The 21,524-nt window shown below is 42.5% G+C and overlaps 1 protein-coding gene across 1 annotated transcript in view; it reads right to left on the reverse strand.

Annotated features, from left to right (window-relative positions):
- abca12 (ATP-binding cassette, sub-family A (ABC1), member 12) overlaps positions 1-21,524 on the reverse strand; it is a 325,660-nt gene that overhangs the window by 303,739 nt on the left and 397 nt on the right. Inside the window, 4 exon segments of the mRNA XM_034186027.1 lie at positions 1,337-1,464; positions 14,958-15,099; positions 18,708-18,801; positions 20,047-20,124. Of these exon segments, the coding sequence (XP_034041918.1) occupies positions 1,337-1,464; positions 14,958-15,099; positions 18,708-18,801; positions 20,047-20,112 (430 nt within the window). The 5' untranslated portion in view covers positions 20,113-20,124.

Here is a 21,524-nt window from a genome sequence, read left to right on the forward strand (position 1 = left end):
AATCTGAGTTTCTTGTCTGCGTAGCTGCAGCGTTTGTGCGTGCATGTTTAGAGCCCATGAGTCACACACATTTTGGTGCATGTGAGTCCTATGTTGTGACACCATCACCCCTATCTCTTGTTTCTAAAAGAACAGTCATGTGTGACTCCCTATACAGTACTGTGTTTTTAAGATGACAGAAAGTGGTGCCTTTCCAGTAATTTCTCCCCCCCAAAGAAACACATTATAGGGCCTAAAACCAACAATGACCAATAATGTAGTCAGACTATAATCAGCAACAATTTCTGATGCCCTTTGAGCTGGTAAAGGGCTCCAACTGACATTCCTTCTGAGATGTTTGAGATACTGCTACAATAAATGGCACTAAATCCTTTAAAGCATGTTTATAGCAGTTAAAGTTTATATGAAGGTTAAAAAGGGGGCCAGGCCTGGTACTGTACGTAATTAAGTGGCCAGTAAGTATATGTTTAAGGGACAACAATTTAATGGTAACTACGTCTGTCTGTCTGTCTGTCCGGGAAAAACTCCCAAACTATAATATGTAGCCCTAAAAACTGTATATATTCTGAATCCTCATGACTTTGGGAACAAACTGGCTCCATTTTTTTTTAAAGTTGAACTGAAAATTACCCCCAAAATAGCCATTTATGTAAGACCATACAGTGCTGTACCATGTGCTTTTCATGCTGCCACTTCTGTTTGTCCGGGATAAACTCCCAAACTATAATATGTAGCCCTAAAAACTATATATATATTCTGAATCCTCATGACATGGGGAACAAACTGGTACCCGTTTTAAAAAAGTTGAACTGAAAATTATCCCCAAAATAGCCAGCTGTGGGTGACCAGGCAGATTCAAATTTCCAGCCCTGTATATGTGTTGGCCATCTCTATTTATTTAATCCCTTTCTACAGCACACTCAGTACAGCCACAGCCACAGCGCACTCAGCAAAACAACAACATGCTTAGGCTGAGGCTGTGGGTATGACCAGGCAGATTCAAATTTCCAGCCCTGTATATGTGTTGGCTATCTCTGTTTATTTAATCCCTTCCTTCAGGGACTTTATGTTCTCAACTGTTTAGCACCTGACTGTCCTGTACAACCCAGTTTGCCTTCCTGTCTGAATACATTTATTTTATGTTTGTAAAATTGCAATGTAAAAACAGTGAAATACACCACTACCTCAATTTTGATTCATTGACATTTACAGCTAGGTACCCCAGCTAGTTGAGAATAAAATGAAAACCATATACCTTAAGTACAATGATGCAAATCTCATCAGAAGTATAAATTTGACTATAACTCATGTAAGGAGGTGAATTCATAAAACATACCCAAAATACTGGTGAGCATCTGCTTCACTATTTCAATGTCCCTGATGGAGTTCTCAGAGTTCACTGCATTGAAAAACTCTCTTGGCTCCCCAGGAATAGGTCCATAAGTCTGTGGCCAGAATGCTGACCTGCCATACAAAATTAAAAGGGTCAGAAAAGAGTGTGGTGAGTATAAGTACTACAGTCGTTCTCCAAAAGACAGTGAGTTTGCACATAGATACATGCATTCATATGTATTGCACAAAACAACTGGATAAGCAATTTAGTAAAGTAGAAAGCCACTCCTGTTAACTCGAGCAATCGTAGAGAGCCTGATCATAATTGGCTTTATTTCACTGCTGTTACTGCAACACAAGAGATACTTTGAAAAAGAGGGACTTGTTCCCACTATGAATGATGTTAGTGAAAGACAAAGGAGAGCTGATGCCTACCCTGAAACGCTCTACACAACACAATATAAATGTAAAAGTAAATATACATACAAAGGTGTTTTTTTTTTTACTATGTATGACTTCATCATATGACTTCGGTGGGACGTCATTATAATGTCATTCATACCAGTCAATCACAAATATTTTGCTGGTCACCTAGCCAATACCATCCCTACAGTGAAGCATGGTGGTGGCAGCATCATGCTGTGGGGATGTTTTTCAGTGACAGGAACTGAGAAACTAGTCAGGGTTGAGGAAAAGATGAATGCAGCAATGTACAGAGACATCCTCGATGAAAACCTGCTCCAGAGCACTCTTGACCTCAAATTGGGGCAACGGTTCATCTTTCAAAAGGACAATAACCAGAAGCACACAGCCAATTAAGATATCAAAGGAGTGGCTTCAGAACAACTCTGTGAATGTCCTTGAATGGCCCAGCCAGATCCCAGACCTGAATCCGGCTATGCACCGACGATACCCATCCAACTTGATGGAGCTTGAGAGGTGCTGCAAAGACGAATGGGTAAAACTGCCAAAAGACAGGTGTGCCAAGCTTGTGGCACAATATTCAAAAAGACTTGAGGGTGTAGTTGCTGCCAAAGGTGGATCAACAAAATATTGAGCAAAGGGTGTGAATAGTTACGTACATGTGATTTGTTGTTGTTTTTTTTGTTTTTTTTTTTTAATTTTTAATACATTTGCAAAAACTATTTTTTTCCTATGTCATTATAGAGTGTAGTGTGTAGAATTTTGAGGGAAAAAATGAATTTACTCCATTTGGAATAGGGCTGTTAAATAACAAAATGTGGAAAGAGTGAAGCGCTGTGAATACATTGTAGATGCAACATACATGTTTAGTGTGTATGATTCATTATTAGCAAAATAAAGGCAACAACAAAAAAAATACAGCAGTTCTTAAGAGAAACAGTCTAACTTTTGAAAATACAGATACAAAATACTAATGAAAGCAGATCTAGATAGAAAATAAGTGCAATAATTAAAGAGTCTCAAATATGAATTTGCTGTCTGTTGGGGTTTTTCTGTCTGCCTGAATCCCACCCGGTAGTTTCATGTTGTGCACAAACTCAATAACTGACAGGAGACGAACTTCAAAAAACAGATTTTGTATTGAGATAGATGCCTGCACTGAGAATAGAGTCAGCTAAAGCCCCAATCACACAGCAATAATGAAGGACACTGAAGCCAAAACAAAACAAGAAATCAGGACTTATGCTGACTTTCAGAGACATTGTTTATCCATTGGCAGCTTCATTAATGTGTGAATGTGAATGAATCCAGAGGACAACCTCAATTCATCCGTATTCCGTTTTACTTTCTGTCTTGACAATTCCTCATCATTTGCGTAGTTCCTGTACCGTCAGCATTCTGTTTGACTGTCGTCCAACTTCATCCAACATCCCAAGTCCGATGTCTTGCACGAACATTGAAGATATCTGAACGGCTCAATAACTAAAGATCCAATGAGCTGACGTTGTCATACAAAAACAATAGCAGCAAGAGCCTTTTATCAACTACTTTAACTATTTAAGCACGTTCCAGCCATAGACAGCTGGTACGTGCGTGCACTGTTCCACAAATGATCATGGATCACTTGTGTAAACAATAAACAGTTTCTCATCGTCATGAATGTTTCATTTTAATTTTGTTTAAGGTTGTCAATTGCGTCATTTTTCTTTTGTTAGTTTTGGGTTTGTTACATAATTTTATGCGTTCTGGACTCACAGGCTTTTTGGTGATGGTAGAAGTTCAGGCTCATTCGTCCACCTTTTCTTGACGATTTGTTACTTTGTGACTTCTTTTCCTTCATTCAGCTATCGTCGTGTGCCTTGTGACTGGGCCCTAAGGCAACGCTGGGGTCTTCCAGGAGTGAACGTTACATGCACCGTCGCAACAGAAGAGCCCATATTTTAGGGCTGAGCTGTTCTTATTCCTGTAATCGATCTGCCCCCAGGTGGGTGGTCTTGCCCTGCTGTTGTGTATCAGTGGGACTATGTGTGATTGGCTGCAGTACTGGTGCATCTGCGTGGTAAGTGGGTGACGTGATCGCTTTGTTTGTTAAAGCAGCATGTGTCACATCACAACTTTGTGACAAACATCTCTGTGTTAGCATGATGTGACCATAGGACCTTTGTGACCGGGACGGCGGTGGGATCGAACCCGGATGGCTCGCACTAAAGACCATTCCTCTACCAGGTCAGCCAAAGGGGAACTCCCCATTAGCCAAGCTAGCGGGAACATCTTTTCAATCAGGACCCGGGACCTTCATCCTGCTACAATGATAAGCAATAACAGAACATTCCATCAGTTACCTCCTGTTTGTCCCAGACAGACATTATTACACCACCTTTACTTGACATGATTGTGCCACCTTTAATAAAACCATGCCCCCCCCCCCCCCCCCAAAACACAGTCACCTTGGTTCAATGATTACTTGCGTGACCTCAAACATAAGGCTAGAGGTCTAGAACGGAAATGGCGTAGTTCAAAATTAGAAGTATTCCACCTTGCGTGGCGTGTTGCTATCTTAGACAATAAGCATGCACTGCTGGCTACAAAGTGGACCTATTACTCTGCTTTGATCAACAAAGACAAGCATAACTCAAAGTTGTTGTTTGACATGGTGGCAACACTTATTCATGGACAACCACCTGTAAGTTGATCTCCTTTTACAGCACATGATTTCTTGCATCTCTTCACTGGCTTCCTGTCCCTGTGAGATCAGATTTTAAGGTTCTGCTGCTAGCCTATAAAATTGTTCATGGACTGGCACCTCCCTACCTAGCTGACCTAATTAAACCCTACATACCGGCCTGGGCTTTGCGTTCTCAGGGTGCAGGACTACTTGGTGTCCCTAGGGTGAAAAAATAGGAGATAGGAGGAATATAACGATAGGAGAAAGCTCTGTGGGTCACAGAGCTTTCTCCTATCATGCCGCTGTTCTGTGGAATGATCTCCCTGCATCAATAAAACAGTCACATTCTGTAGATACTTCCAAGTCCAGACTTTCGTATGACTAGCATACTGGCATAGTATGGTACTATGCTTTTTACTCTTTTAAATTAATTTTATTAGGAAACGAAGCATGCCATGGCCTCAACTTTATCTAAATTTTGGGTCTTTTAGTGAAGCTTAGTGGCCGGCGATCACCTTAGTGTTTCTTTTTGTTCTTCTTGTTGCTTAATGCTGACAAATTATACTGTATTTGTTGTCTTTCTCATGCCTGATTCAGTTTTTTTTCTTTCTGTTTGAGGTGCAGCTCCATCCAGAGATGGGTGTATTGCCTGTTTCTGAAACCCTCCTGTCCTCTGCACCAGCAACATTTCCTGTATATTCATTTTGTGAATTGTTTGGTAATTTGTCAGTAGCAAGGACCAAGCAGAGGGTCACCCCTTTGAGTCTGGTCTGCTTGAGGTTTCTTCCTCAGAGGGAGTTTTTCCTTTCCACTGTCGCCTGTGTGCTTGCTCTGGGGGTTGGTAAAATTAGACCTTACTTGTGTGAAGCACCTTCAGGCAACTTTGTTGTGATTTGGAGCTATATAAATGAAATAAATTTAAATAAATTGAATTGAGATATGAAGTACTTGTTTTTATCAGATATGAATAAGCTAATAAGCTATGAATAATGAGCCACGCATGGGTGTGTACGCAATTATTTGAAGAATGATCCATGCTTTAAGCCATGACATATCCGCTACTAAGGCGCCTCTATGTGCCTCACTGTACCTCACATGTGCCAGGTATCAGCCTCTCGTGAGCCACGACCAACCTGTCATTTGAGCCCCGTCCAGCCTCAAGTGGCTCGTGTCACCGCATATGGTCCACATCAAGCTACATATGATCCATGTAGTGCCATGTTAACTTGACACTGGTGCACGTTTAGGCATGGGTTTTGTCCAAACCTCCAGCTCTCCCACACTTGGTCCCTTTAAATTGTGGGTTTTCAATTCACAGCATCCATTCAAGATGTTGTCACAGTTTTTAAATGCAGTCCAAAAACAGAGCTTCAGTACAGTCAGTCGGGTGTGCGCCGTGCATCAGGCTGCAGTTCACCTGTGTTCCAGAGTCATTAAATGCACCAGACCAGCTAGAACTGAACCATGGGTTCCTAGACAGTCGCCTTCCTCTTGTGCTTCCTCTTGGCTGGCTTTATTTCTTTTGACACCGTGATCCAACTTTTAACTTTGTGTTCGTCCATTAATGTTAGCAATATCACTCTTTTGCGTGTGCTGCCATTCTGCGTTCCTGGACAGCTGCCTCTGCGCTCCTTCTCGCTGGCTTCCTGCCCATCCATGGCTCGCTGGATTTATTTCTTCTGCGGCTTTAAACACAGTCATTTTCACACCTGGATCCAACTTTTAACTTTCTGTTCCTCTGTTATTGACTGCAAAATCATTCTTTTGCGAGCTGGCGTTCTGCCTAAATGCTCATTTTGAGCGTAAGTCATTGCATCAGTCCGTGCACACACAGCAGAGCTCCTGATTAACAAGATATTAAATCTATCATAGACATACTTTTACAGCTGATTATATAGAATGAATGAACATACAACTGTTTTACCAAGCTATTAAAATAAAAACATTACGAATAATTATCTTTTAGCTGCTTCAAATCTGTTCTCCACTTCATGGAACAGGAGACAGAGAGGAAAAAAGCAGTTGGAATCGTGTGCACAAAAGGACTGAATCTCCAAAAACAGCCTCTCCTGGTTCGCGTACCTGCCAGGTGTCTTGGATAATGGGTTTTTACAGCCTCATCCTCACCATACACATGGCTGTATAATCCTCGTTACTCCTCGTAGTACCTCGCACACAAACTGCCCCACGCTGTTGTTCTAAATTTTGAACATCTTGAGATGAGCGCCAGCGCTCAGAGATGAGCGCCAGCGCTCAGAGATGAGCCTTGTTAACAGAATATACTGCCTCTAAGAGCCTCTCAGAGCCACTATTCTCCCACGATAGTTGAATAACTCCTCTTGTAGCAAAAACAAAACATGCTGTGTGGCTCGTTATTCATCCTTGATTATATGGTGGGACCAGGGCTTTAGACTGCACACAAAGAAGCTAGGATAAATCCAGTTTGTAACATTAAGTAATCTGAGGACATTTGGGTATGCGTCATGACTGCACGCAAAGCAGTCAGGTCAAATCCAGTTTGTAACATTAAGTGATCTGAGGACATTTGGGTGTACATCATGGAATATTCCGACAGTCAGATTTGGGTGTCAGATAGTATGACTAATCTATCTATCACTGATGGGAATAACACTGTTACAACAAACACCATTACAAACTCGCTCGTTCAACCGCTCGTTCACTCATTTTCAATCGCTTACCCGGGATAGGGTCGCTGGGGCAACAGCTCCAGCAGTGGACCCCAGACTTCCCTTTCCCAGGTCACATTGACCGCCTCTTACAGATTGCATCCCGAGGTGTTCCCAGGCCAGTGTGGAGATATACAGTAATCTCTGCACCTAGTCCTGGGTCTTCCCTGAGGTCTTCTCCCAGATGGACATGTCTGAAACATCTCCCTAGAGAGGCGCCCAGGGCGCATCCTTACCAGATGCCCGAACTACCTCAGCTGGCTCCTTTCAACGCAAAGGAGCAGTGACTCTACTCCGAGCTCCCCACAGATGATGGAGCTTCTCGCCCTATCTCTAAGGGAGACACCAGCCACCCTCCTAAGGAAGCTCATTCCAGCCGCTTGTACCCGCAATCTACTTCTTTCAGTCATGACCCAACCCTCATGACCATAGGTGAGAGTAGTAATGAAGACTGACTAGTAGGTTGAGAGCTTCACCATTTGGCTCATCTTCCTTGTAGTCATAACAGAGCGAATAGGTAGCACGAATGCAATACTGCCCCTGCTGCGCCGATTCTCCATCCAATCTCATGCCACATTGTCCCCTCACTCATAAACAAGACCCCGATGTACTTGAACTCCTACACTTGGGGCAAGACCGCATTCCCTACCTGGAGCAGGCAATCCATCAGTTTCCTGCTGAGAACCATTGCCTGAGATTTAGAGGTGCTGAGCCTCATCCCAGCTGCTTCACACTCAGCTGTGATCCTATCCAGTGAGTGTTGGAGGTCACAGGCTGATGAAAACAACGGGACCACATCATCAGCAAAGAGCAGTGATGAGACCCTGTGCACACCAAATGGAACCCCCCCTCCCCTGACTACACCTCGATATCCTGTCCATGAATATCACAAACAGGATTGGTGACAAGGCACAGCCCTGGCGGAGGCCAACCCCCCCACTAAAAACAAGTTCAACTTACTGCTGAGAACCCAAACACAGCTCTCGCTTTGTGAGTACAGAGATTGGATGGCCCTGAGAAGAGACCCCCTCACTCCATACTCCCGCAGCACCTCTCACAGTTTCTTCCAGGGTACCCAATACGCCCATACACCTTCTGCAAGTCCACAAAACACATGTAGACTGGATGGGCATACTCCCAGGCACCCTCCAGAATCCTTGTGAGAGTGAAGAGCTGGTTGATTGTTCCACAATCAGGATGGAACCTGCATTGTTCCTCTTCAATCAGAGGGTCAACTACTGCCTGAACCCTCCTTTCCAGCACCCTGGAGTAGACTTTTCCAGGGAGGCTGAGTAGTGTGATCCCCTGTAATTGGCAAACACTCTCTGGTCGTCTTTTTTTTTTAAATATGGTGACCACCGCCCCAGTTTGCCACTCCTTGGACACTGTCCCAGACCTCAACACAATGTTGAAGAAACGTCTCATCCAAGACAGTCCCTCCACACCCAGAGGCTTCAGCATTTCTGGATTGATCTCATCAACCTCCGGGGCCTTGCCACTGCAGAGTTGTTTCACTAGCTCAGTGACTTCAACCAGGGAAACTGATGATAATCCTCCATCCAGCTCTGCCCATAATACATATAGAGAGCACTCCATTCTGATGCAAGAGTTTCTCAAAGTGTTCATTCCAGTGGCGGATTACATCCTCAGTTGAGGTCAACAGAGTCCCATCCTTACTGTAGACAGCTTGGATGGTTCCCTGTTTTCCCCTTCTGAGGTGCCTCACCTTGGTGCAGACCGAAAGTCCTTCTTCATGGTTACTTTGAACTCCTCCGACACCCACTGCTTTGCCTCCTCCACATCACACAGCAGAGGCTGCCATGCTTCAGGCCTGCTGGTACCTTGCTACTGCCTCTAGAGTCCTCCGAGATAACACATCCTGGAAGGAGTCCTTCTTCAGCCAGACGGCTTCCCCGACTACCGGTGTCCACCACGATGTTTGAGGGTTGCTGCCACTTGAGGCACCTAAGACCTTCAGGCCACAGCTCCCCGCTGCAGCTTCACCAATGGAAGCTTTGAAAATTGCCCATTTTGGTTAAATGCCCCCAACCTCCACAGGGATGCTAGAAAAGCTCTGCTGGAGGTGTGAGTTAAAGATCTGTTGGACAGTGGGCTCCTCCAGACATTCCCAGTTCACCCACACAATCCGTTTGGGCTTACCAGGTCTGTCCAAAGTCCTCCCCCACCCTCTGATCCAACTCACCACCAAATGGCCCCTCTCTTGACCCAAGAACATGCGGCATCAGATCAGACAATAGGATCACAAAATCAATCATCGATCTTTGGCCTGGGGTGCTGTGGTACAATATATACACTTATGAACACCCTTATGTTCAAACATGGTGTTCGTTATGGACAGTCCATGACTAGCACAGAAGTCCAATAACAAACGACCATTCAGGTTTAGATAGGAGGCCGTTCCTCCCAGTCATGCCTCTCAAGGTGTCTCTAGCAGAACAATGGAGTACCCCACCAAGCCCCATACAGGACTCCATTCAGGGACTCCAAGAAAGCCGAACACTCCAAACTGCTGTTTGGTACACAAACAACAGTCAGAGTCCCCGTCCCCCCCCCCGCCAACCGCAGGTGCAGGGAGGTGACCCTCTCATCTACCTGGGATAAATTCCAACATAGCAGTGCTCAGCCAGAGACTCATGAGTATCCCCACACCCACCCAGCGTCTCACACCCTGTGCAACTCCAGTGAAGAATAAGGTCCAACCCCTATCTAGGGGAGTGGTTCCAGAGCCGAGGCTGTGCATGGAAGCGAGGCCCACCATATATAACTGGTAATGCTCCACCTCCTACACAAGCTCCAGCTCCTTCCCCACACAATGAGGTGACGTTCCACACCTCCAGAGCTAGCCCCTGCCGCCCAGGTCTGGTCCGCCGAGGCCCTCAAATTTCACTGCCACACTTGGGACAGCGCATCCGACACCAGCAGCTCTCCCTGCGGGTGATGAGTCCACAGGGTGGAGACGGAAGGTCCACGTTGCCTTTGCGGGCTATGCCCGACCGGACTCATTGGCAAGCCCAGCCACCACGTGCTCACTGACAGGCCCTAAATCCAGGCCTGGCTCTAGACGGAGGCCATGGGCTTTCTCCGGGTTGGGTCACATTTCCTCTGCCTCGTTTTGTCATGGTGTCTTGTGAACCATTCTTAGTCTGGCCCCTTGCCTGAGACCAATTTGCCATGGGAGATCCTACCAGGAGCACAAAGGCTCCAGACAACACAGCTCTCACGTTCATAGCGGCACACAAACATCTCCATCACAATAACGTGATGGTTCCCGGAGAGGCCTTTGCAAACTGTGTTTTTTTTTCAGTAATGGATAATCTAACTAATTACTGTTTCCGTCATCAACATCATTATCGCTGCTGACAGTAAAAGCGGTGTGTTACTATAATTAAGCTTATTGAAGCTGTTTTCATTGCTCAGCTGCAGCTCAGCTCTAATTTTTTTCCTTTTGTTTCTTTGGTAAAAGGGGGAGGGAGGGGCAGGACAACCACATAAGTGATGATGATTGGCTAAGGATGAATAAACTAAGGATGAATAAAATGTCATGGTAACCCAACCAGAGGAAGAGGTGGGCGGGAGTTCACACACAAATACAGTGAGGAAAATAAGTATTTGAACACCCTGCGATTTTGCAAGTTCTCCCACTTAGAAATCATGGAGGGGTCTTAGGTGCATCTTAGGTGCATGTCCACTGTGAGAGACATAATCTAAAAAAAAATATATATATATCCGGAAATCACAATGTATGATTTTTTAATAATTTATTTGTATGTTACTGCTGCAAATAAGTATTTCAACATGTGTGAAAATCAGTGTTAAAATTTGGTACAGTAGCCTTTGTTTGCAATTACAGAGGTCAAACGTTTCCTGTAGTTTTTCACCAGGTTTGCACACATTGCAGCAGGGATTTTGGCCCATTCCTCCACACAGATCTTCTGTAGATCAGCCAGGTTACTGCGCTGTCACTGAGAAACAGTGAAGAGGAGGTACTGCTGGCCCACCACCTCCAGATGGTGCCCTGCTTGGAGTGCGGGCTTCAAGCCCGAGAGGGCGCTGGAGCCACTGGGAGTGACAGCTGTCACTCATCATCAGCACCAGCTGTCACTCAGTCAACTCATCACCATCACCATAAAGGCCAGACTGCAACTCCACCTCCTCGCCGAGAAATCAGCTACCTTGGAGGTAATTTTCTCTGCTGACTTACAACATTGAGTAATAATCTGAACTTCTTTGCAGCCGTTTTCCTGTGGTGTTTTCCTTATCTGTGGGATTGGCGTTTGGTGTGATCAACGACGGCTTCGCTTCACACCCCAACCAGATAAGTGGTTAGACAGGAGCTGCACGAGTGTGTGACTGGATGTGGAGGTGCTCCCTCCCAAAAGAACACAGACTGTGGGATTACTGAGTGTGCGTACTCACACTCACCTGTGCTGTTTCTGTTCTCTGCCAGCAGTACCAGGTCTGACAGCTGGAGACAGTGACCACCTGGGGACCCAGGACTTGGCGGCTCCGGTGTTCTTCAGATCCGTTGGCAGTGAGGGCTGTGTGGGATCCGGCTCGGTTCTGGACGGGTGTCTCCTATCCTCAAACCTGCCCACACGTCACCCAACGTGTAACTGACTATAGTCCCAAACTGATTGTTGTCTGTATTCCGTTGTGCACAATTTGCAACATTAAATTGTTACTGTTTGGCTTATCCATTGCCCGTTCTTTTACGCCCCCTGTTGTGGGTCCGTGTACCTACACTTTCACAACACGCTGAGCTCCCTCCAAAGATTTTTTATTGGGTTTAGGTCTGGAGACTGGCTAGGCCACTCCAGAACCTTGATATGCTTCTTACAGAGCCACTCCTTGGTTATCCTGGCTGTGTGCTTCGGGTCATTGTCATGTTGGAAGACCTATCCATGACCCATCTTCAATGCTCTAACTGAGGGAGGAGGTTGTTCCCCAAAATCTCGCAATACATGGCCCCGGTCATCCTCTCCTTAATACAGTGCAGTCGTCCTGTCCCATGTGCAGAAAAACACCCCCAAAGCCTGATGCTTCCACCCACATGCTTAACAGTAGGGACGGTGTTTTTGGGATGGTACTCAGCATTCTTCTTCCTCCAAACACGGCGAGTGGAGTTAAAACCAAAAAGTTCTATTTTGGTCTCAGCTGACCACATAACTTTCTCCCATGACTCCTCTTGATCATCCAAATGGTCATGGGCAAACTTAAGACGGGCCTGGACATATGCTGATTTAAGCAGGGGAACCTTCCATGCCATGCATGATTTTAACCCATGACGTCTTAGTGTATTACCCACAGTAACCTTGGAAACAGTGGTGCCAGCTCTCTTCAGGTCATTGACCAGCTCCTCTCGTGCAGTTCTGGGCTGATTCCTCACCTTTCTTAGGATCATTGATACGCCACGAGGTGGGATCTTGCATGGAGCCCCAGTCCGAGGGAGATTGACAGTCATGTTAAGCTTCTTCCATTTTCTAATAATTGCTGCAACAGTTGATCTTTTTTCACCAAGCTGCTTGGCAATTGCCCTGTAGCCCTTTCCAGCCTTGTGGAGGTCTACAATTTTGTCTCTGGTGTCTTTGGACAGCTCTTTGATCTTAGCCATGTTAGTAGTTGGAGTCTTACTGATTGTGTGGGGTGGACAGGTGTCTTTATGCAGCTAACGACCTCAAATAGGTGCTTCTAATTTGGAATAATAAGTGGAGTGGAGGTGGACTTTTTAGAGGCGGACTAACAGGTCTTGGAGGGCCAGAATTTCTGCTGATTGGCAGGTGTTCAAATACTTATTTGCAGCAGTAACATGTAAATAAATTATTAAAAAATCATACATTGTAATTTCTGGATTTTTTTTTTTTGTTTTTTTTTTTTTGGATTATGTCTCTCACAGTAGACATGCATGTAAGATGAAAATTTCAGACCCCTCCATGATTTCTAAGTGGGAGAACTTGCAAAATCGCAGGGTGTTCAAATACTTATTTTCATCACTGTATAAACACACGCATTTGCTCACACACAGACACACGCATTTGCGTTTTTAAACCGGAACTACAGAAGTTACTTTCTCTTCACTGAGACAAAAGGCAAGAATATACATGTGAATGAGCAAAATATAATTTTACCTTTATTTGATTGGTTGTGACCTGTTGAGGTGCAATAAATATCAAAAGTTCTAAAATATCAATTACGTTTGATTGTTCTACTACTATAAACATAGTAATGATAATATCTAGAATAATATATTCAATTTGATAGGTGTCTTGTTTCACATTTTCCCACAGCAACATTAAAAAAATGTAAATTAGTGTACAATCTTTTCTGTGAATAATTTATTCTATACTTTTTTTGGAGAAGTAACTAGAACCTATAACTAATTACTGTTTAAAAGTAACATGCCCAACACTGGTTATGATTGGCATTACATGAATTTCTTTAGTCTCAAAGCAAGTTTTTATTTTGCTGGCAAAAGGAAGCAAAACTGACAGAGTCATCAAAAACACTAGAACAGCTTTGATTTACACTGGTTTGCAGTCATCTTAAATACTGTGAACAAGACAATTTCTCCACCTCAAGTGGGTGGTCTTTCTAAATATAGCAAATCATAAACAGCTGCCAGATGTGGTGAGATCACTTCTTGGAAAATCCCCAGACCTGGAGAGTTCAACTCTGGATTATGGAAATTCACCCTTTCTTTAAAAACCCAACTTATCTTCATTTTCCACTGGTATGTGTGATTTTAATTCAGTGTTCCAATTTTTTTTAACAATTAAGTCCTTTACTTTTACATTTACACCCTTAGTTTCAAATTCTGACTTCACAATAAAAAAAAAAAAAAACATACATCTTGCACACAATATATGTTTTTTGCATCCCACCTTTGAATATATCTTCCCAGTCGACACCAAAGTACATACTTATCCTTCTAAACATCTGTTAAATGTTATCAGTAATACACAACATATTCATCTGCTGACATTTGTATATCATCATAATATGTTTGTTGTTAGCACATCGCTTGTCTTTGGTAAAAAAAAAAAAAAAAATTACACTAAAACACCTTTTATTCAAGTGTATTTTTCCATGAACACACTGTTGTCTTCTGACACAAATACTATGTCAGGGTTGCTGTTTCCACCCCACCCTTTTGAGTCATGTGCATTTCTTTTATTTATTTCCGTTTGCATAAGTCTTCACCTTTAGACACCTTGATGCAAATCATATTCATGTTGCCTAATCCTTCCATCCATCTATCCATTTTCTATACCTGCTTACTCCAATTAAGGGTAATGGGGACTGAAGCCTATCCCAGCAGTCATAGGGCATGAGGCAGGGTACACCCCAGACAGGATGCCAGCCTGTCGCAGGGCTAATCCTTCCATGTGTAATGCAAGTTCCATCTCTGGGACATGAACCAAATTGCTCTAAATTTAATATGTGTAAAGTTGGGCAGCACGTGGCTCAGTGGTTAGCACTGTTGCCCTTTCTGGGTGGAGCTTTCTCCTCCTGTTTGTATGGGTTCCCTCCAGGTGTTCTGACTTTCTCCCACTTCCAAAAACATGTAGGTTATACGAAGTGGTGAGTGTGAATGTGTTGGCCCTGTTGGCAGCCTGTCCAGGGTGTGCGCCGCCTCTCGAAACATACACAGTATATTTTTGCCATTGAGGGAATGAAAGCATTGTATCTTAAATAATCTATATTTTTAGGGAAGTCAGAGGAATTCTTCTCTTTTACCTAACTTAAACCTACTAGTAGCTCTAATCAAAATTAGCGATGCATATAAAAAACAATATAGATAACGCAACAAAACATCTTATGTAAATGGGTACCTTGCTTGCCTTGAGGACCTCTGACCTGACGATGTATGAGTCAGGAATGATTTGTTGCTACAAGTGCTGTCTGTGTTGCACATGAGAGTCTGCAAGAAAGGGAAAAATCCTGCACTGGGTAGGTTTCGGACTCCAGTATAACCTGGGGGAGAAGAATGTAAGGAAGTTGTGAAACACCGCTTGTACAAAGAAGCACTTTACAAAGGACATTTATCACCTTTAAAAGAGTTGTATTGCTCAATTTGTTTGGTATGGCAAAAGAAATACTTGTAGAAATGCAACAAGACTACTAAAGGAATGCAATTAACTATAAACATAGAATGAGCAACAGCTTGGACTCCGGCAAGGACGGTCGCATTCCTCCCCTCCTCTTCTTTCTGCTCTCTATCTCTGCTCCGACCTTCAAAGTCCCAGCTTCACCTGTCTGTGAATTCTTCAAATTATGATTTGGATTAACTTTGGAATTGATCAGCTGGTCTCTCAACGCCATTGACACCATTTCTTTTCGACAAGGAGATCAGGGTTTGGGGACCCTGCGTGCCCTGATGGAACCTACCCAGCGGGCTTTGCTCTCGACGGCTGAGAGAATGGAGTGTGACATGTGGCTCCACTCTCTGTGGAAGATGTTGAGGATTCATTCGTATTCGCTTTTATGGTGGGAGGTTTGGTGCTGATTGGTCTGTGCGCTGCCCTGACCCACAGGAATATTAGCAAGACGCTGCTTCCAGAATTTTGTCCACTCATCAGTCCGTCATAATTAATGAGTTGGGCAATGCTGTGTAATCTCAGACTGCGTGAATTCTTGAACTCAAACGCAAAATGGATTCAATCTCGGAGCAAATCACTGCATTGCAAAGGAATGTACTGCTGAGGACCAGAGAATATTCTTCAAAAATTTGGACTCTCGACAATCAGGGGTGCAGTAAATAGAATTCTGTATCTCTCCGCCAAACATCAACATGGCAGCCTTATCCTGAAGGCCAAATTCCCTGTTCTTCCCCCAGAAGGATCTACAGCCTTGGTGAAGGAATTCGCCCACCCTTCTCATCTACCCCCCCCCCCCCCAGCCTGCTGTTGCCTAGCAACATCAGACTTTACACACACACGGACAGAAACTGTCAAACTTTACACACACACGGACAAAAATTGACAGAAATTTAACTCATCTGCACACGACGCATGTCTCCCTCCCTCCATCCCCCCCCCCCCCCCCCGTGTCTCTCCACTCCCCCCCACCCTGGCTTCCTCCTTGCCACCTCGAAGGCAGCGCGGTTTTTACTGCTGCAGCCTTCACCCCCAGGCTGGGCGGTGCAGGCCCCTCCTGCTGCGGCCTTCACCCACTTTGCCTCAATCCGGAAGACGGACTACTTCAAGTTCAGTGCACATAAACAATGTCAAATGTATATGTGTTGTCTTTAATTTTGATGTGTGCCATTATTATGGTAAACAAGTAATAATTGTGGATTAATTGCTGTATCTTGTCTGAGGTAATTGGAGTGTAAACATAATTGCCCTTTTTTGGGATCAATAAAGTTGTCTGAAGTCTGAAAAGGTCATGAATTAATTAACAAATTGTTCTAAATAGTAGATATGGTGTACTGTGGAGGACTAAGGCTTATTTTCATGCTGTGATTAAAAAATACCTTGAACTGTATTAAATTATCGTAAAATTGTCCGTTTGTACCAGGTGAACAACCTCTGGTCCTGAGAAATTAATTCTTGTGTCAATAACTGCAGTTCCCCAAATAGTTACTTGAGGCGGTCTCCAAATGCAAGTCAGTGTCGTTCCCATAGACATTATAAAGGGTAGACGCTGCATTGACTGCTGAGCTGCAAGAAATGTGGCTCAGCACAGTGAAGGTTTGATTTTATATTCTTGTTTATTTTTATTTTTTATCTTTCTATAATAAAGTTGCTTTGTTCTTTGTTATTTTCTCTGTCCTGTAAAGTGTCTTTTAGCACTGTGTAAATCGCTATACAAATAGAATGTATTGTTAGTAGTAGTCTTATAATAAGGTGCTGAGAGCTGCAGAGAGCTCTGTATACAGTCCTCTTTTAGGGCTTTTACGGTTAAACTTTCACGAGCAAGTCTGTACATGTGTAAATATGGTTTGGGGAAGGATGTCATGTTCTTGTGTTAATTTGACAATTTACATTTACATTTTATTCTCTCTCTGCTTTGTACAGCCTTTCTCTCTCTGTCAAGGACCCTGGAGCGTGCCTGCGACTATGCCCATCCAGTTTACATGTGTTTTGTGGACTTGGAGAAGGCGTATGATCAGGAGATACTGTGGGAGGTGCTGCGGGAGTATGGAGTGAGGGGGTCCCTTCTCAGGGACATCCAATCTCTGTACTCACAAAGCGAGAGCTGTGTTTGGGTGCCCGTCAGTAAGTTGGCCTTGTTTCTGGTGGAGGTTGGCCTCCTCCAGGGCTGCACCTTGTCACCAATCCTGTTTGTGATATTCATGGACAGGATATTGAGGTGTAGTTGGGGGAAGAGGGTTTGTGGTTTGCTGGGCTCAGGATCTCATCACTGCTTTTTGCAGATGATGTGGTCCTGTTGGCTTCATTGGCCAGTGACCTCCAACACTCACTGGATCGGTTCGCAGCTGAGTGTGAAGCGGCTGGGATGAGGATCAGCACCTCTAAATCTGAGGCCATGGTTCTCAGCAGGAAACCAATGGATTGTCTACTACAGGTAGGGAATACAGTCTTGCCCCAAGTGAAGGAGTTCAAGTACCTAGGGGTCTTGTTCATGAGTGAGGGGACAATGGAGCTTGAGATCGGCCGGAGAATCGGTGCAGCAGGGGCGGTATTACATTTGCTCTACCGTACTGTTGTGATGAAAAGGGAGCTGGGCCAAAAGGTGAAGAAAATTTGATGCAGTCGCGCTGCTCCAGTCGTTCCGCCATTTCCTTGCAAAGAAAAAACGATGAGAGACTACACCCATCCTCACACAAAGGCTGCTTACAAGCAAATGACGCAATCGATAGGTGTGGAAAAAACTCACGCCTGCACACAAAGGTTCAAGGTTGGCTCATTGGCAGATGTAGTTCAGAACAATATGTGAATACGTTACCCGCCTTATCCAACCAGCTTTCCCAACACGCACTGCCCACTATAGGAACATGCTTTTCATCATTTTGTCTCGGAAATAAAGGAGTGCAAACATGATGTCAGAGGTTAGGGCAAGAGTTCAGATCATAATAACTATTGAAGTTCCCTTCCATGTTTGCTTTCCATGTTTAATCTTATTGTGAAACTAGAATGTTTGGTCCATAGGTCAATGACATCCTTTGACATAGTGCCTACAAAAAGTATTTTTTGAACCTCAAGTATTTAATGATTTCTTCCCAGGCCTGTGCCCCATGTCTCCAATAAGGTTTATAAGAATTTTTCTGTAATTGTATAAAACAAAGGTGGTGAAAACAGACATTCCTTGGCATGTATTTATTACACAATACAATGTGACCAAGAGCAACTGTTCTCAAAAAGAGAGTGATGTTTGTGGGATAAGAGGAGAACCTGGACAGGGCTTTAATACATTTAAAGCATCTTAAAGTAAAATTTTCTTCATTTATGGATATATTCTATATTTGCAATGAATTACTATTGAAACACTTGAGATTTGGCACCCGTCATGTCAGTAGATGACGGGTGCCAAATCTCAAGTGGTTCAATAGCGATTTGACGCCTGTCATCTGACCAACACAATTATCCATGTAAATTAGTTAGGGCTGCAAAACGTACATGTTTGCTTTACTACTGGAGGGAAGTGGTGGCGGGTCACAGCAATGATGATGAAGATGATGACTGGCCAGCCGATGAGTGTCAATGACCATATCTGTAAGATATTAAAACAAGATGTATTAGAAAGCAACGCATCCGTGCACAAGAACATTACCATCATTCATTACAACAATCCATTTTTTACGGGGGCATAGTAGTAACAAGAACAATCACAGATTTCTGACCTCCATCAAAGAGTTGACGAGGACTCAAAATAAAAGATTTGTGATAAAAATTGTGGCCTGGGGTTTATGTGGACCCACATTCCACAACACAATGTAATAATCACATATTGATCCAGAGTGGTCTGACTGATCAAGATGTTGCAATATGATAATTAATCCACAAGCTGAAACAAAGTAGTGTCTTCCTGATCTTGGTTTTACATCATGATCTCGTATCTTTCTGCTACAAAACCTGCATATTGATCCGGATTACTCCCAACATCCAACACTAACAGAGTACAATAGCCACATGTGACTTAAATTTTGTCAAGACCCATCAAGCAGCTTTGAGATCATCCTTGAAATGGTGAAAATTTAAGAAATTATCCAGAATCTTGATCTTGATCCTGATCCAATCTAAAATTTAATGGAGTCTTCTATGGCCTAATATCTATCTGTGGTGAAAATTTTGTCTAAATCGGTGAAGTAGTTTTGATGTACTCTTTCAAAGCCTATATAAAGTGAAATCCTGAGTCAGAATCCAGATCTGGATCACCTCCAAAATTCAGTGGAGTCTTCAATGCCCTAATATATATCAGTGGTGAAAATTTGGTGAGAATCCATGAAGTAGTTTTTTTTTTTCATAATCCTCCAAAGCCTATATAAAGTGAAATCTTGATCCAGATCACCTCCAAAATGTAATGGTGTCTTTGATGGCCAAATATTTATCTATGGTGAACATTTCCTCAAAATTAGTGCAGTACTTTTTATTTAATTCTGCTAACAGAGACAAAGAAAGAAATAAACGCCAAATAATTTTATTACATCCTTGGCGGACGTAATTAATACTTTGTACCAAACAATTATTTTCTACAAATGAAACTGAGCTGGATCCAGTTAGCTATCAAAATCTGAGTAATTATTGGTCTTTGATAGAGGAACATGTTGTGATGAGTGATCACGTAGCATTTTGGTTGGTTGTTTTTTACTATGTTCCGTAAAGCAACAATGTTTAATGTCTTAGAATCAGTAATATGAACATTTATCAGTCTAGCTGAAACCATAAAGCTGTGCACTTATTCATGTATATAACAATAATATTAATAATAATAATATGACCATAGAATGTTACTCACTGGCTGTCTGAAGACACCCAGGCCATTTTTCCAGAGGAGAAGTTTTAATTGTCGAAAGAATGCCATCTGTACAAGGATCTAAAGTGAAAAAAAACAAACAAAAAAAACAACATATCATTCAATTTCACTGACAATTTGTGTGTTCAACAAAATCCCCACTGCCTGAACATTTGGACCATTGTAGAGAACATCCTCAATATCACATTCTTCAGTTTCGTTAACATTACTAAGTATGTTTTTTTTTCCCCTTTCATTAACACGGTTATACAACATACCATAAAAAAATGTGACAGAACTAATTAGAATCCCAATTGTCCTGCTCTGTCAGCTGGTGGACGTAATATTTGTTCATGATTGTTATTACTGGCAGGGGTATGTGCTCTCTGAGTGCCTTTCCAGTTATACTGCACTACAATCTATACAGACCCTGATTTTAGCTCATTTATGTCAGTGACACTGGTAATGGTAAATGTGCCGACCGATCTTGGTACAACATAAGTTTGTTATTCATAATAATAACAATAACTATTTATATAGAACGTTCACAGGAATCAAAGTACTAAACAAAATAAATTCCAATAATAAAAGCATAAATACCAATAACAAGAATTACACTTCAACAACGCACAAAATCCCAAATTAATGAGCTGATAATACTGAAATGGTGAGATTTATATTCCAGCAGGACTCATATATGGGTTTTTCCTCTTCCTTTCACTTTGGAAAATAAGAAGATTAATTCATTCATTGTTTAAGTACTTAGTAAAGTATACATGCAAATATTTAATAAAATGTTTGGGCAAATGTTTAATATTTAGCAAAAAAACAAAATTAGCTAAGTGTTTAGTTAAACCTTTGGCAAGTATCTCTCAAGTATCATAATATTCAGAGTACATATAATTGTAGCACAGCTGAAAGCCATGTCTATGTAGCACAGACCACAAACAACTTGGACTGATGAACTGATTACCCGATGAAATACTTTGTTAGACTTAAACATGTCGCTAAATAAGAAACAAAATAAAAGATTTTCCTAAATATTAAGCTAGAAATGTTGTGGAATGGCACATTTATAATGCACAGACATGATTTTTTTTTTCTTTTTTTAAGAAGTTTGGCTTAAGTATTTGGTTACGTATTTCATTTTCAAAAATTTTAATTGTAAAGCTGAATATGTAGTTAAATCTTTCGCAAAATATTATGTTTTGAATGAATGAATATGAATGAATGAATGAATGATTTATTCAGGTTTTGGTAAATGATTTGGTAAATATTTTAGCTTCACATTTAGAGTATCGACTTAAATGTTTAGAGCAATATAATGAGTTAAATATTGCCTAACTAAACATTTACCTTGGTGCATCTATCAGAGATGGCACTACTCTGGAGCCCACTGCACTGCAAGTATATATAAGTGAACAATATCTTAAAAATCAAATATGAAATATGATATATTCTGAATTTTTTTTACTGTCATG

This window comes from Thalassophryne amazonica, chromosome 14, assembly GCF_902500255.1.
Source record: "Thalassophryne amazonica chromosome 14, fThaAma1.1, whole genome shotgun sequence".
Lineage (NCBI taxonomy): Eukaryota > Metazoa > Chordata > Actinopteri > Batrachoidiformes > Batrachoididae > Thalassophryne > Thalassophryne amazonica.